The 15,044-nt window shown below is 43.0% G+C and overlaps 1 protein-coding gene across 8 annotated transcripts in view; it reads left to right on the forward strand.

The window, feature by feature from the left end:
- The window catches only part of si:ch211-278a6.1 (SRC kinase signaling inhibitor 1), a 110,131-nt gene that overhangs the window by 15,808 nt on the left and 79,279 nt on the right, over nt 1-15,044 (forward strand). For 5 of the 8 annotated variants that reach the window (XM_034593946.1, XM_034593948.1, XM_034593951.1 and 2 more), the window contains exon 1: nt 3,526-3,646. The exons of the other annotated variants lie outside the window; for them this stretch is intronic. In XM_034593946.1, the coding sequence (XP_034449837.1) occupies nt 3,541-3,646 (106 nt within the window). In that variant the 5' untranslated portion in view covers nt 3,526-3,540. Of the gene's footprint in view, nt 1-3,525; nt 3,647-15,044 lie in introns of those variants that run through there. 8 annotated transcript variants of the gene reach the window in all.

The raw sequence follows: 15,044 nt of genomic DNA on the forward strand, positions 1-15,044 counted from the left end.
GTCACACGCGGGCCTGTGTGACTTTCCACTGGAGCCGCAGGACGCACGGAATTCTCAACAGGGTTTTTAAATGAAGAAATATCCCAGTTATTGATTCCAGAGCACCTTGGAAATCCATGTATGTTAAACAGTTTGAAAATGCAGAAATTCCACGGTGCACTAATGGACGTGTAACTAGTTGTCGATACAGTTACTCGAATCGAGATCGGAGCAGAGAAGGGATAATGTGCTGTTTACAGCCATAAGCCCGGATGTGGAATCGTCTCACTGTCAGAGCTTCAAGATGGAGGTTGTTGAGTGCAGCATATGTACATGCATATGCAGAAAAGCCCCATACTTTGTTTACACAGTGCTGATGCTTCGGATTTGTTTATGTCACTTTAGATTTTATATGTCCTTCCAACAACATTATTATTATCATTATAACAATAATAATAATTATTGATTTTAAGGCATTACAATTAAATGTATGGATTTTATAGGATTGTATTTGGCTAAATGTCGGCTAATAACAATGAATTACGTTACAGAAATGCTGATGTTTTTTCAGGAAATTTACAAATATTGCTGTCATTATATCGTTTGTCCATTAGGGGGCACAGACAAGTTCAAGTTTTAGAAAGTAAAACATTTTAGTCACAACTATTAAAAGAAATATTTCAGGGAACTTGATCAAAAAAGGGAACGTTATGCATTAATTAAAAAATGAATGTCATTAAATGTATTTGAGCAGATCTAACTTATCTTCATCAGCAGGTGTCAGCTCATTTACTTTCATGTTAACATGTCATGTTTGCCCCTTAGAAATTATGATGAGTAATGACATTTTATTGGCTGACAGATTAGGCGATATTGAAAATAATCAGCGGCTCTATAACCGAAGTGCTATCGCAGCTGATTTTTAGGCTGATGTCATTGTTATGGTCAACGCTCTTTACATTCTGCTAACTTTCTAAGCCTTTTTCTGAATTATTATCACACCTGTCATCCGTCGTAATGAATTCCAGTCACACAGACTCTGCAGATCTATTAAATGGAAGCTTCCCCAGAGCTACTGTTGTAAATCACTCCCAGAGAAATTAAGAGACATGGGCTGTGACACGTTTTGTCTTTTCACAGCTCGTGTGTATTTTACCGTTTCTGGAGTTTTCTAGGGTCGACTGTTTACTCCCCAACTCTTTGCCCCCTAACTTCCCGCCAAGTTCGCACCTGTGCCTCTTCTCAGAGAGACTCGTGTCTGTCTTTCACCGTCATTACCATCATCATCATCATCTTTTTACTTGTCCCCCTCTGATACATAATCACTTTAATTGGACTGCAGCTGAGAAAGAGGCGATTCTGTGACTGATAGGAGATAAGAGAGGCATTTGGCATGAATTGGTCTGAAAAGCCACTGTTTCCTCTCAAATATACGGATAGGCTCAGGGGTTATGTCTGTGTGTGCATGTTTGCATATTTCCTTTGGGATTACCAGGGGGTAATTGTCTGTCTTTCTGTATATCTGACAGGAAGCTCTCACTGTAGCCATTTTGTGCGTGCGAGCTGTGCAGCATCATCGGAGCTGGGATGTTTCAGCACTCGTCTCTCTCTCTCTCTCTCTCTCACTTATTTCCTGTCACTGGCCTCTGGAAATGTAATTCACTACGCACCACAATTTATGTCTCATGACACGAGACGTGTTTACTATCAATCTGGCGCGCCGGTCAAATCATTTCAGTCACATTGATTTTAATCACTTTCACCCGAGCATCTTTGGCACATTTCAACTTTCGTATTCATCCCAGAGCTGTAGAAAAGAAGGTTTGTGGTTACATTACACCATCATCACTCTATTATCGATCTGCAGCTTTTCTTATTGAGGAACAGACAAGGCTGCGCTATTATTATAACCAAGACATATTGAGGGGGACTGTCAGTGCCTCTGTGTGGTTCTGTGACTGAAGGAAATAATTAAATCTCAACTTTTTTCCTATCCGGGGCTGATGATGTGTGCAAAAGCAAAAAAGTGTGATTTATTATTCTCTGAGTCTCTTATTGCTGAATATTCTCTGGTTCAGAAATGTTCTTCCCTCCAAACATATTCACCCTCCGATGGAACCATAAGCTTCCTTCATGATTTGCACGGTATCTGCTAAGCTTGTCATGACCCTCTGCCCTACGCTCCAAATACAACGTTTACTGTTTAAACTCTTGATAAATTAAACCCAGCGACACAGACTCTGATCACGGCCCTAATTACATTGATTTTAAACTTTGCTTCTCTGTCGCATTTTGCCCACTGGAGCTGAAGTCGTCCTCTCAAGAACATTCCTGCTCGCCACAGAGAGAGGGGGATATAGATTTGTCCTGGCGGTTATCGGGCAATACGTCTCTTCCTCTTGGCAGTTAGTGCCCGTCGTCTGGTTTGTCCTGCTTCTTCTCAGGCACGCACACATAACCAGATGTTTGTGTACTGCCTGCTCTGTGCACCAGGCCCCAGGCCTGTGGCTATCATTAGAAAAGTGGTTTTATCATCGCAGAAGAAGTGTGTGTGTGTGTGTGTGTGTGTGTGTGTGTGTGTGTGTGTGTGTGTGTGTGTGTGTGTGTGTGTGTGTGTGTGTGTGTGTGTGTGTGTGTGTGTGTGTGTGTGTGTGTGTGTGTGTGTGTGTGTGTGTGTATTCCGAACATAATCATATTGTCACAGAAAGCATTGTGCGGTAGGTGTATCTACATTTTAGACTTTGCGGTTGGTATTTATCTCATTCTGTTTCTCTGGTGTGTCACAGCAGATTACATCACCTCCATAAGATATATTACATTCATATTTCTGATTTCCTGTGTACGGATACAGTCTGTTTACTTCTGCAACATAAATCAGAGTGAGAAGTAGCTTGTTGAACCGAGCATCTCCCCCGATGTCACCCGTGCACAAACTGCGGACAATGGCGGTGCACATCTTTTGTGGGGCGGATCGGCTCTGAGTGAGTAATTCTGGTAGCACCTTGGGCCGCCGGCGCTGTCTCTGCAATCACGCTCCCACCGAGGGTGGCCTTTCATCTCGAGCCCTTTCACCGAAAACCTTTCAGACGAAGAAAGAGGAAGATAGAAAGTGGGGAGATCAAGGGAGGGAGAGAGAGCGCAGAGGAACGGAGAAGGGAAGTGCTCCTGCAGGCCCGAGTGCTCGTCTCCAATCTTGACTTTGAATAGACGCGCTGCTGATGAAGAGCGCAGATGTTGAAAGAATGCATAGTAGTGTGTGTGTGTGTGTGTGTGTGTGTGTGTTAAGAAGAGACCAAGTACTGTCAGTGAAGCTCTCCTATTGTGTGTGCTCACTATGTAAACTGGCAGCCGTCCTGTTCGGGCCTCGGCTTCGTTTTCCAACTTCAGTATCTCTTTTAACATAATCATTGAGGCGTGATGCTTCTGTGGGAAGGGGATGTTCTTTAGTCTCAATATAGTAGATTACAGTAGGAGCACAATAAAGTACAGTACTGGGATGCGCCGCTTTAGTTGAGGAGAGTTGTGCGGGTTGAGCCGATGGAGAGAGGGTGTTTGCTGGCGATGCAGGGGGGGGAGATGTTTGACGAGGACTACCAGGTGTTCTTACCTGATGGGCGGGCAGTCGGCCAGGTGCTGGTGCTGGGGCGCGGGCATCCTGCTGCAGGAGGTAAGCACGTTCCGGCCACTGGGAATCCGTTTCTTTTTGCAAAGCCACCTTTTTTCAAATCTATTCCTCTGTAACAGAAACCTCGATCTGCGCCAGAGCCTGCAGGTTTGATTTTCAGGCCGCTCTTGAAATGGCAATGTGGGGCTCAGGGAAAATAGGTAGGGTTTTTTTTTTTTGCCCAGCCAAGAACTTTCTCCTTCCTTTGCCATCATCGGGTTTGTTAGTTTTTTTGCTTTGTGTAGCATTTATCTAAAACAAACAACTGGCAAGCTTTGTTCCCTCTCATAAATCATTTAGGCCGATACTTTGTCTGCCAACTGGAGCCTGAGAGAACATTTCACAGAAGTGTGACACTTTTTTTGTATTTTTGCTTTTGGAGTCTCTTTGCTCCTGTGTTCATACCCCTCTCTGTCTCTGCTGTTGCTTTATGTTGTATGTGTGAATTTGGTGTGGGCTGTCGTGCTCTGGCAGCTTTATCCACGTGTGCTACGGAGCTCATTTGATATCCGCGAGCCTCTTTGTGAGGCTTGGACAGGAGCGAATGGAGGAGATGCTGTGATTGATCATCAGAGAAGGAATAGGAAAGGGATGTGTGACTCCCAGTTTTCCTCCCTTCCATTGCACTCTCTGTCTCCCTCCCTCTCATTGGCCTGTATTGTACAGGCACAGAGGCTAATTAGCCTGTTCCATCCCAATCAAAACATTCAGAAGACTTTGAAGTGAATGGGCAAACTGGCTGGAGTACAGCTATGTGGTGGGAAGATGAGGAAACTATCGTGTCTCCTTCTACTATCACAATGATAAATGTGAGAAGTATGTAGGAAGGAGGGATCAAACTAATATCACTTCTGTATTTAGGAAATTTTTAACACGTGAAAGTCTGAATCAAGGTTCATGTCTTTGCTACATTGTTAAACAGTTAGTTTTGGATTCACATTTGATTTAGGGAGCGGACCAAAGACTTTTGTATGACACACGTACGTCCTGTCTTCCTCACCTACATGTGCTGCGTCTACCTAAACTTGACATCGATTGGTTTGTAGATGGTCCGTGTGTCTGACATCTGCATGTTGGCAATTTGGCTATATCGGATTGGGAAACCTTTTTGAATAAAGTGCATAGAAAAAAATTGTCTTTCCATTTGAAATGAGAAAAGGAATGAACCAATTCACTTCATTCATTTTGCTGGTTTGTTGACCAAAATAAAACTATGGGGGCAACAAAATGAAAGTTCTTGTCGTTATAACCTCTGAGGCGAAGACTACAAGCAATCCTGCAAACCACTTTTGTTTTTTCCTCTAGAGGTTAATGCTGTCTCAACTTCCTGCACTTCCTGCATAGTCTGAACTATTCAAAAAAAGTGTTTTCACACTAAAATGTTGCTCCGGACCATGTTCCACGACACCCCTCACACCTGTTATCTTGGTTCGGACTTAACTGACAGGTCTGAACCAAACAAGTTAAAGGTGTGAAACCCCTTAAGTCTCGCCTCAATTAGCATCCTCATTGTTTTGTAATGTTGCCTCGATGAAATTGGAATGTGAATTAAACACACCTAAAGCCACATGGCAAACATCTGCTGGAGTTTTGAACCACTATATTCTGCATAGACAGAGAAATGGTAATGACTTCCACCTCTGCGCCAAGACAATCAGACGCTGATAATTAGTTCTGCCACTATAGCACTCTCAATCAGGAGAAATCCTCTGCAGCTATGAGCTACAGTACAGGGTGTGTGTGTGTGTGTGTGTGTGTGTGTGTGTGTGTGTGTGTGTGTGTGTGTCATTGTGTGACTGTGTGTGTGACTGTCGCAACCATTTTGTTAAATTATGATTATGACAGTCATTAATCCTGATTATCAGCCTTGATGATTAGAGGAAATTCATCCTGCACTTTTGGTGGGGTACATCAACAACCTGAGATATTTTAAAATTAAATGATCTATTTCACTGTGAAACTGCATCCCTGAACAGGTTGGTGTCAGACGGTCTCCCGGAGATGAGGTTTTCTCACTTTAACCTCCGTGCCATTTATACTATAGGGTTGTAAAAACCTTGAATTTCTTGCAAATTATTGTCATGGTCTCAGACTCCATGTACACCTGGCATTAAAATGCATTTCCTATCCAGATTGTATCGATTGTAACCTGATTACATTTACACCTGGTATTAATATCTGTCTCCAGTGGTCACATTGAGATCTGATTGGGATCTGACTGTTTTGTCAAAGGTTTTTGCATTTACACTTGTGGTCACAATGCATCCCTGGCGACCTCTGGAGGGGATTCGGCTGATCGGGTTACTGTTACTCTGTCCCTGGTTATTGCTATTATTTTTCCAAATTGCGGACATGGGCAGTCTAAAAATCAGCCCGGCTAACAGTACCAACACGATCCAAATCAAATATCAAATTTTCTGTTTCGGAAACCAGCCCGGCTCGAGTCAGGTATCAACCGAAAATGCATTCTAATGCCTGGTGTAAATGGGGGTGCATGATGTAGACATAGCCTATTAATTAAGCAGCATGGAATAATTTTCAAGGTAGCTTTGGAAGAATTAATGCAACTAATGCTTCAATTTGCTGTCAGTCACCATCAGGGTGGCGGATTGAGAAATGTCCCTTTTGTTTGTATAACAAAAGGGAAGCAGAGCTGAATGAAAGAATGATATTTTGCTTCATGATAGAGAGCGGGAGAGAGGGGGGAGAGAGACAGTGGAAGGGATGGCAGGAGTGTGCATGATCGAGATAAGCCACGGAAACGTGGGGAGCCAGGCAGAAGTCCTCTCCCACGTACTGGGATCCCAGAGATACCTCCCACAGAAACGGTGGAGCACACTGCAGTTGCATTGTCACGCAAGGACATATGAAGGACACAGAGGGAGGGAGAGAAAGCGAGAGGGAGAGAGGATAGCTACACCTCCGTGGCAGAGAGCATTCAAACTGAGAGGGAATGATACCACTGTAGCTCATGTCCTCCATCATAAAAACCCATTATTACTGAGTTCAGAGGACAAATTGAAAAGTAATACCATCCTTTCTTTTCTGTTTTGTACAATCTTGAATAAAAGCACATAACACTAATTCTACAGAGTACTATGGTTGGTGATGGATCAAAATTATAGGGGAAGGACCAAACAATCACATAAGAGGGCTCTGTCCTCTGCCTTGACCACAGATCCTCCACCGTGGCATACTTTCAACCTTTCTTCTACATTGATAACCTGTAGTTCTCTGGGGATTTAAGAAAGTGGAACACTGTGTTAAGGCTCATTTATGCTGCCTGTACGAGATACTTTAGTTTTAAATGATGTATCCGTCACTGCCCATATATTTCCATGTATCCTTTACTTTGGCATGGTTGTTAAGCAATAAAGCCACTAGAGGGCTGCGCAGAGTCGAGAGTTTTTGACAACAACAAACATGGTGGAGGAGGTCGGATATGTACGTCATAAGAAAGAGGAAGGAACGACTGTGTCTGGGTAGTTTCTTACCAACTTACAAAGTCTATCCTGAAAAAAGTTCCGCCATTATTGAAATTTCTTCCTCGTGCCTGATGGTCATTTTGCTTGAAATATTGGCTACACTGCCCCCTATTATTTTTCGGTGGTACGGCTTTGTATAGTCTCTTTCATCTGTATGCTTAATCTATCAGAGGACGTACACAAATACGGAAAAAACGAAAGCAGTACGGACAGGGGAATCCGTTTATATTCATAGGCAACTTATATGAGCCTCTATAGGTGTGTAGATCTGCCCAGACTTTGGTCAAATTCAAAGCATACTTTGTCGTGTCATTGTAGAATTGGTCTTTGATAATATTCATCTTTTTAGATGAATTGTGGATATTGTAATTCGAATTCTGATGCTTCAATGTGTGTGGCATGGTGGATCATTTTGTGTTCGCATGTTTTCTCATGTTAGCGTGGGCTTTCTTGTCCAAAGACATAGAGATTGGGTTTAGATCGATGGAAGACTCTTAACTGACTGTATGTGTGAGTGTATACAGTTGTTTGTCTTATGCCTTTAGCCCTGGGATACGCTGGCGACCTGTCCAGGGTGTAATCTGCCTCTTTCCCAATATCAGATGAGATTGGCTCCAGCCCCCCTCCCGCTACCCTCAAAGGATTCATGATATAGATTATGGCTGGATGCTTAAATGTCAGGCCTTTATTTAACCTTTGTTTGTCCACCACCTGAGTGAATGTCTACCATGCATATGTCATTACAGTACCAGGTCAGATTAGATGTCTAAGGTTCAAATAAAGAAAATAATGTCTTACTTTCTTACTACTAAATCTCTTCAAAATATGGCGTCTTTGCAAACTATCAGTTTCCTTTCTTCCTCTTTCTGCCGACCGTTCTATTTTTTTGTCATTCCGTGCATTGCTCCCACTAGTTCTCTTCACCATGACTAAATTGTTAATCCCTGTAAAGTGGCCATTTGATGGTGAGATATCAGGGTCGTTGCCAAAATAACTGTCTCCTGCCACTATTTTTAGCAATGCTGCTGGTGCGGCTTTGGGGAGAGAAGAGTCAGTTCATCAGTCCAACGCTTCCCCTTAAATGTCCAAAGTGAAATATCTTGATAGCTATTGGCTGGATTGCTATTTTGGCACAGACAAACATTGTCCGCAGGGGACACATCTAAAAAAAATGCTGATTCCCTGACTTTTCCTGTATTTGAGGTAGTTCCTGTTGAAACATGATGTTTAAGCACAGTGCAGTGATGGATGTTTGTGGGATGTTAAATAGAAAAGAGCAGTTTGAATAAGATATCTGTAAAATTACAATGGCTTTATTGTTTGGAAGTTTTTGAGTTTTTACCTTATTTTAACTAAGGATTAAGTGCTTTCAAGAAAGTAAAATTCAAATGACAAATGATATAACATTAGGATTGAGCTCCAAGCATCTTTTTGCCCCTGAGGCCTTGTATTGACACTGTACAGAGAAAAACACATTTTTATTCTGATAACATTTGGTATAATAATCCAAATGTTACAATTACATTTATTCACAAATGTTCCCCACTTAAAAATACTTCCCATTTTCTTCTCTACTTTGTTATTACAGCCTCATGGCTATAGATTTTAGTCTCCTTATTTCTTTTTCTGTGTCCCATCCTCCTCCGTCTCCTCTGCCTTCCCTCAGTACCGCTATCTCTGCTCCTTCTCGCCTGCCTTGGTAACCGTATCTATGCAAGGAGGTGTGGGCGGGGCCACAGGGGCTTTTCTCTTATTGGCTTATAGCTTTTGTCATTTTTGTCATCAGGGGACACGTTTGACCATTTGACTGTGGACCACAAAGTTAAGATGTCGTTGCCTGGCGCACACTAGTAAGCAAGTTAACTATGCTTCAGTGGCCTTTATTCTGTGGAGCTGTGCATGAATACGTCGACACCGCACCAGTGGTTATCGGCCTGATGAGCTGCTTGCTGCTGGTTTGCTTTGCACCTCACTCAGACTTCTCCCCTGCAGTAGCACAGGTTGAAGACACTGGCTAGACTGTGCCCTTGGCCTCTTCTCAACATTGTCTGGGAAGCGACCTGGGAGGATCGCTCCCATGGGCGATTGGGCTGAGATATCCTCATCATCTTACTCCCTGTCCTTCTCCTCACAGTGAGTGAATTTGGGTCAGACCTTGCGTGACGGACATCCTGCCATTATCACCACTCAGACACACAAAAGGGAAAGGCCAAGAGCTGTAAAGTGCTGGGGGGCGGTGGTTGGTTGAGAGGAAGAGGATAGAGTGCTTTCCTCCTGTTTTCCCTGCGGCGGGGCAACAGGATTGGATGTCCTTCCCATGGGTGTCTTGCCTCCCTTTGACACATTCTCACCCTGCCATCATCACTGAGAGTAGAGGAGAAGATTCAGGCATGCGCACACATAGTGATATCACAGTAGCAAATCAGGGTCGTCAGTATGAGGACGAGAGTCTGATGTCTTGTTTGTCTTTCGTGTTGGACTTCTGCATCTGGGTCCTCTTAGGGTGTAGAAAGTGCAGGCTCTCATTTGTCCAATTCTCACTTTAATAACTCTGACTTGTAGTCATTCTGTGATTCACTCCATGTGCTGTCATCCTCGTGACGCTGAGATGACAAGGGCGTGCACCCCCACTCTATTTCCACACTGTCAACAGATGACAGGGGTCGTACTCGGATCTAGCCTCGCCTCTCCGTTTCCCTCACTGTTCATGTCATCTTCATGTTTTTTTTGTTCCTCAAATCTGTCTCTTTCACATCCACAAATCTTTCTTTGGAATCATTTCTTTCCAGCCATGTGAAATGCCTCGTCCTTTACCCATGCCTCTGTTTCCGCCGCTCAGTCATTATAGACGCTCAGCACACTCTGCATGCTCCCTAATTTGTTCTGCCAGTGACACTGATGTGTACTCAGGTAGAAGAGACAAAAACGAAGTGAATGTCGAGACATTCCTGTGACCTGAAAAATTGAGTTTCAGGTGAAAACGCACAAACACGTAGACACATGTTGTTGTGTGCTTCCTTAGGGTTCCTCAATCGCATGACGTTACATGGAACTTATGTCAAATCAAACAAATGCTCTTAAACAGTTTGGATACACTCAGGGTGTTAAAGTTTGAGGAGTCAAATGATTACCTCCGTTCCAGAGCTAGGCTACAGCTGAGAGCAGGGTTTTAGGTAAAGGACCGGAGTTCCTCTCGGATCTGTCAGGCTTAAAGTGATAAATCCTCACATCTCTGGCTGGGATTACTTTTTTCGGTAGCCACCTGTTAACAGGGGAATGGTTTTCTCAGCCCTTGAGGAATATCACACAAGGTTTCAGTTTTTTGAACAAAATAATTAGAAGTGAAAAGATGATCAAAATCATGATCAGACATGACATGCACATTAAGTCATAGTAATTTCTGAGACAGTAGCTCTTTAAATCCCCTGGGAAACAACAGATCTGAGAGGCTGAAATGGTGTCTTAAGAAAAACACAAAGTCTAGTCTGATCATTGATTTAAGTTTGTGTGGATCAGTGTGCGTGTGCGTGTGCGTGTGCGTGTGTGTGCTGAACTGAATAAGTCAAACTGTTCCATTTCCTCACAATATTAATGCTGCTCGGAAAGCTAATGCAGAATACTTCCTGCACCAGGATATTGCAGAGGCAACTTCTGCCTCAACTCATATCTGCCAATATACTGATGCCCAGTGCCAAACATAATCTCCTCTTGCACAAATGAAAATCTGCACAGCTCGCTGCATGAAGCTTATTGGGATCATATGTAAGTTTAAATAATGTGTTAATAAAGCAATGGACACAGACCTGGAAATAAAAACCACAAACACTGACTTTCAAAGGTTAGTATTGATCAATATTAAGGAAACAGAACTAACACAAAGATGGTAGAAAAACAACTATCAATGATTGGTCAATACATATCTTTATTATAAAACCTTAACCAATGGCAATCAGCAAAAAAATTTAATATGAGGCACAAGTCACATGCAATAGATCCTGCCCATTTAATTCAGAAACAGGAAGGACCCTGATATTATTTTACGCAATTAGAATTATGTCTTCAGTATGAACCACAGAGAATGGGACCCCTAAAAAATATCACAGGTTTGACTAAAAGGACTAAAGCCCATTTAGATGATAAATAAAAATGATAAGTCGCTTATTCCTTGATCTTACGTATCTTCGCATTATATTGACCCTCAAAGATCTTAGGACTAAAGGTGCTGTGCCATGTGGCCATAAGAACTGTGACTTGGGTTCACAGACCTCAGACCATGTAGAACTTCCAGATTGGCATTCTGTAAATAAAAACATGGCAACACTGGAGGTCACGTACTCCCCCTTCAGTGTCCCTACAGTTCATGCGCATATTGTATCTTGCGGATGCGTAGCATTAAACGTGCAATATGTAACTTCAGTCGCAAGGGGTCTCTCCATCAAAACGATGTCACAAGACCAAGCTGGATGACGTCATGAGGCAGAGTTCCACCATTTCTTGTCCCATTTTTCTTCTTGATTTCACTTGATGCGCTGTACTGGGAGAGCTTTGACGACAGAACACGCAGAAAATGGCAATTAACAAACGCGATCCGTTATGTCACACGTTGTTTGCCCCTAAAGTTACATCAGAAACAGACAATGGAATCAATTTTGATGGAATCAAAAGGCGACCACATTGGAACGACCCCTGACCAATACAATTGGGTATTTCTCTAGGTCTGAACATTGTTGGAAACATTTAGGATAATATAAGATAAATATTTTTTTAAATATATATTTATATGGCCAGTAGAATTGTTCCATCTTATATCTTTAATTGCGTAGGACGTGGACAACCGACACACCGAACAGAACCAGGATATGCAAGGCAGGATATCTCCGGGCTTTAAAAAAAAAAAAAAAAACTGTGTAGATAGCAGAGGGCACTGTAAAGGCTGAAATTAAAAAATGCAGAGCGTTTTGTCAGTGGAAGCTGATAATGTTTTGGATTTAGCTCATTTTGCTACAGGCAAAACTGCAGCACTGAAATGCCCCCTTTTTTTTGTCAGTTCTTAATTGCAGGCTGCACTCCTCTGCGGTGAAGCTATGCAGATTCCTCTCCCCGATGACTGGACTCGCAGCCAGCCACCAGCTGAAGGGACAGAAATCTCCTCCCACATCACTCATGACTTTGTGCTACGGCAGACCTAACCTGCCAGCCCACATGCATTTTGAATGCTTCATTTTAATCGGACAGTTACATTAATAATTCTCGGACTCAAGTTCATACGGAGGTCTCACATATACTTCCATATGGGGAAGGGTCAAGGGTGGAGAAAACACCGCCTGCGTCACAGAGTCAGAGTTCTTGTTACAGCAGAGAGAGGACTTTTCGACGTTTAAGTTGGCAAATCCTAAACCAACAACAGTTTGTCGACGTGTCCAAGGCTGATAAATCTTGCTATCACTAATTAAATCCATTTCCAAGCTCAGCGGTATTTCTCACCAAGGTCTGATGCTCGATCAGTTGGGGTTAGTTGTAGTTTTTAGGAATTGTTGCATTTATCAACATAGATGTTTTCTCCTTCTGCCTTTTTCTCACATTGACAGATTTTTGTTAAGGTGTGTAGTGCAAAACGAAATAATGATAAGAATGAAGATTTGAGTTCATTGTGATCAAGTGGTAAAACATGACAGTATTTGATAATAGTGTAGTGGCCCCTGTAAATATGCTTGTTTGTTCTTGGCCTGTGGTGATGCTGGTTGCAGATTTCTTTCTGAAACTGTCATGATCGACTACGTCACGTTGATGAATCCCAGCCACCAGAGCACTGGTCGTCTGTTTATTCAGTTTAATATTGAATGTGTCAGAAAACCTAATCGCACAAAACAGGCACAGCACTTGCTTGGGCCATTAACAATAGACAGGCCTGATACAGACAGACAGAGAGAGATTTCTTGAATTATTAGATATCCAAGCTCACTTTCATTTCCCACTAACGTCTGATTCTTGATTATAGCTGTAATTATTCGTTATCAGCAAAGATGTTGTCTCCTTCTGCCCTTTTCTGACATTTGAAAGATTCTTGTTAAGGTGTATTGTGCAAAAAGACAAAAAAATAATGGCATGGGTGAAGGTTTGAGTCGAAGGAAAGGAGTAGGAGGAGAATTCAGTTTCAAGACGACGATTGAAACAGGGATCGTTCATAGACGACATTTTAAGAACAATGCAATCAACACAATGTTAGTGTTGATAATTATCATTAAGCCATTGATTAAGAAACAGGATTAAAGAGCTGAATGTTTAACCGTTAATTTGAATATAGATCAGGCCGATGCTGATTGAGGTAACGGACATCTCTCGCTCTACAGTTTCCGAATCATTTTGAACACGCTCTCCTCGGTTGTCATAGTCTATTTCGGTTTTCTGTTAAACAACCAATGTTTTTTGCGAAAGTGCCTCATGCTTTGTCGATGCTGTGTGGAGGTTGATGGTTGACACGGACCTGAAAATGAAGAGCCCAAATTAAATTTCATCAAGGGCCCCCAGAAGGCCTGGGACTGCCCTGTTGAGTAGAGAGCCGAGCATTAACCCTCCAGTCCCCCTCCATAAAACACACATTTCATTCCTCGCTCGCAAAACAGAATGAACGGCACTTTCATTAAAGCGCACGAGCGCCGGGTTTTCGTTTTAAGCCTTTTTATTCTGGTTTCGCGGAACATCCTCCCGTTTATTATCTCGTCCTCTCTCCCCTTGCACCCCTGTGATAACCTCACCCCTCTCTTATATGGTATTCCACATTTCTACACAAGGTATCATCAGATACGGCAGCTCATTACTGCTGATATTTGAACTCACTGTTTGATACAGAAGTCTCTAACTGCAGCCAATTAAATAGCCAATTAGTGGATTCATTAGTGATACAGTCTGTTTTTCATCGCGCAGAATATCCGAGTCGACATCTGCGCAGACAAAGCCTGAGCGGAAACTTAACTTTTGCTGTGTAAAACTCTTGTCTGGTTGTGTTATTGTCAGCAGAACGTGTTTTCTCCCCCCCACCCTCCAAGGACGTCTGGATCTGCGCTGATAAGGTTAAGTAGAAGAGTTAAAAAGCTGCTTGCTGAAGCCGCAAAGCCTCTTAAATAAAGAAGCGCTCATAATTTGCCACTCTGGCTTTATTAATACAACAATGCAGCACATCGGCATCCGGGTGAAGCAGCGATGCATGTGTGTAAGTGTGACGTAACAGAGCAGGAGAGGTGGATGGATGGAGGGTAATGGAGAAGGACAGGTTTCAGACATGCAGTACAAAGGAGCAAGTGCATGTGAAGGTGCACACAAACCCATGCACGAAAGCATTAGTGTGGATTTGTGCTCTGCCGCCAACTCCCCCCCCCCACCACCTCCTTTTCTGAGTAGTTGAGATTCCTGTCGTCATAGCAGCGGTTTGACGTAGTGGTCCTCCCCTGAATGTGATGGCTGCCAGAGTGTAGGGCAGAATGTTAAGATCCAGGGTATCACAAATTAACAGCTGAAAAGAGGGAGTGACAGAGTGTAGCTGCGGCGGTGATGGAGCCCCGCAGTTCAGTACCGCGTCGCCAATAGCCGATCGATATGTCACATTGTCCTGTCCGGCTTCCTGTTGAAAGAGCCGCCCCTACTCCCTTCGGATCTCCTTCAGACCTCACCGAGTCTCCGTGTTTCCACTGCTGAATGCTAATTCCTGCACTGTGCCAGGGGCCCGTGTGCGCTCTCTAACGGCCATTAAAAGCTGCTTAGGACTTCACAGAACGCTGCACTCCATTTTTTTTTTTTTTTCTTTCTCTCCAAGCCTCACCGATACTAATTTGGATGAGAGTGTTTAGTGCTTTGTGCTACAAAATCGACATGATTAATAAACCTAACTGCATCATGGGGTTTTATGCGGGATTCAACTT

Source organism: Hippoglossus hippoglossus, chromosome 8, assembly GCF_009819705.1.
Source record: "Hippoglossus hippoglossus isolate fHipHip1 chromosome 8, fHipHip1.pri, whole genome shotgun sequence".
Classification (NCBI taxonomy): Eukaryota; Metazoa; Chordata; class Actinopteri; order Pleuronectiformes; family Pleuronectidae; genus Hippoglossus; species Hippoglossus hippoglossus.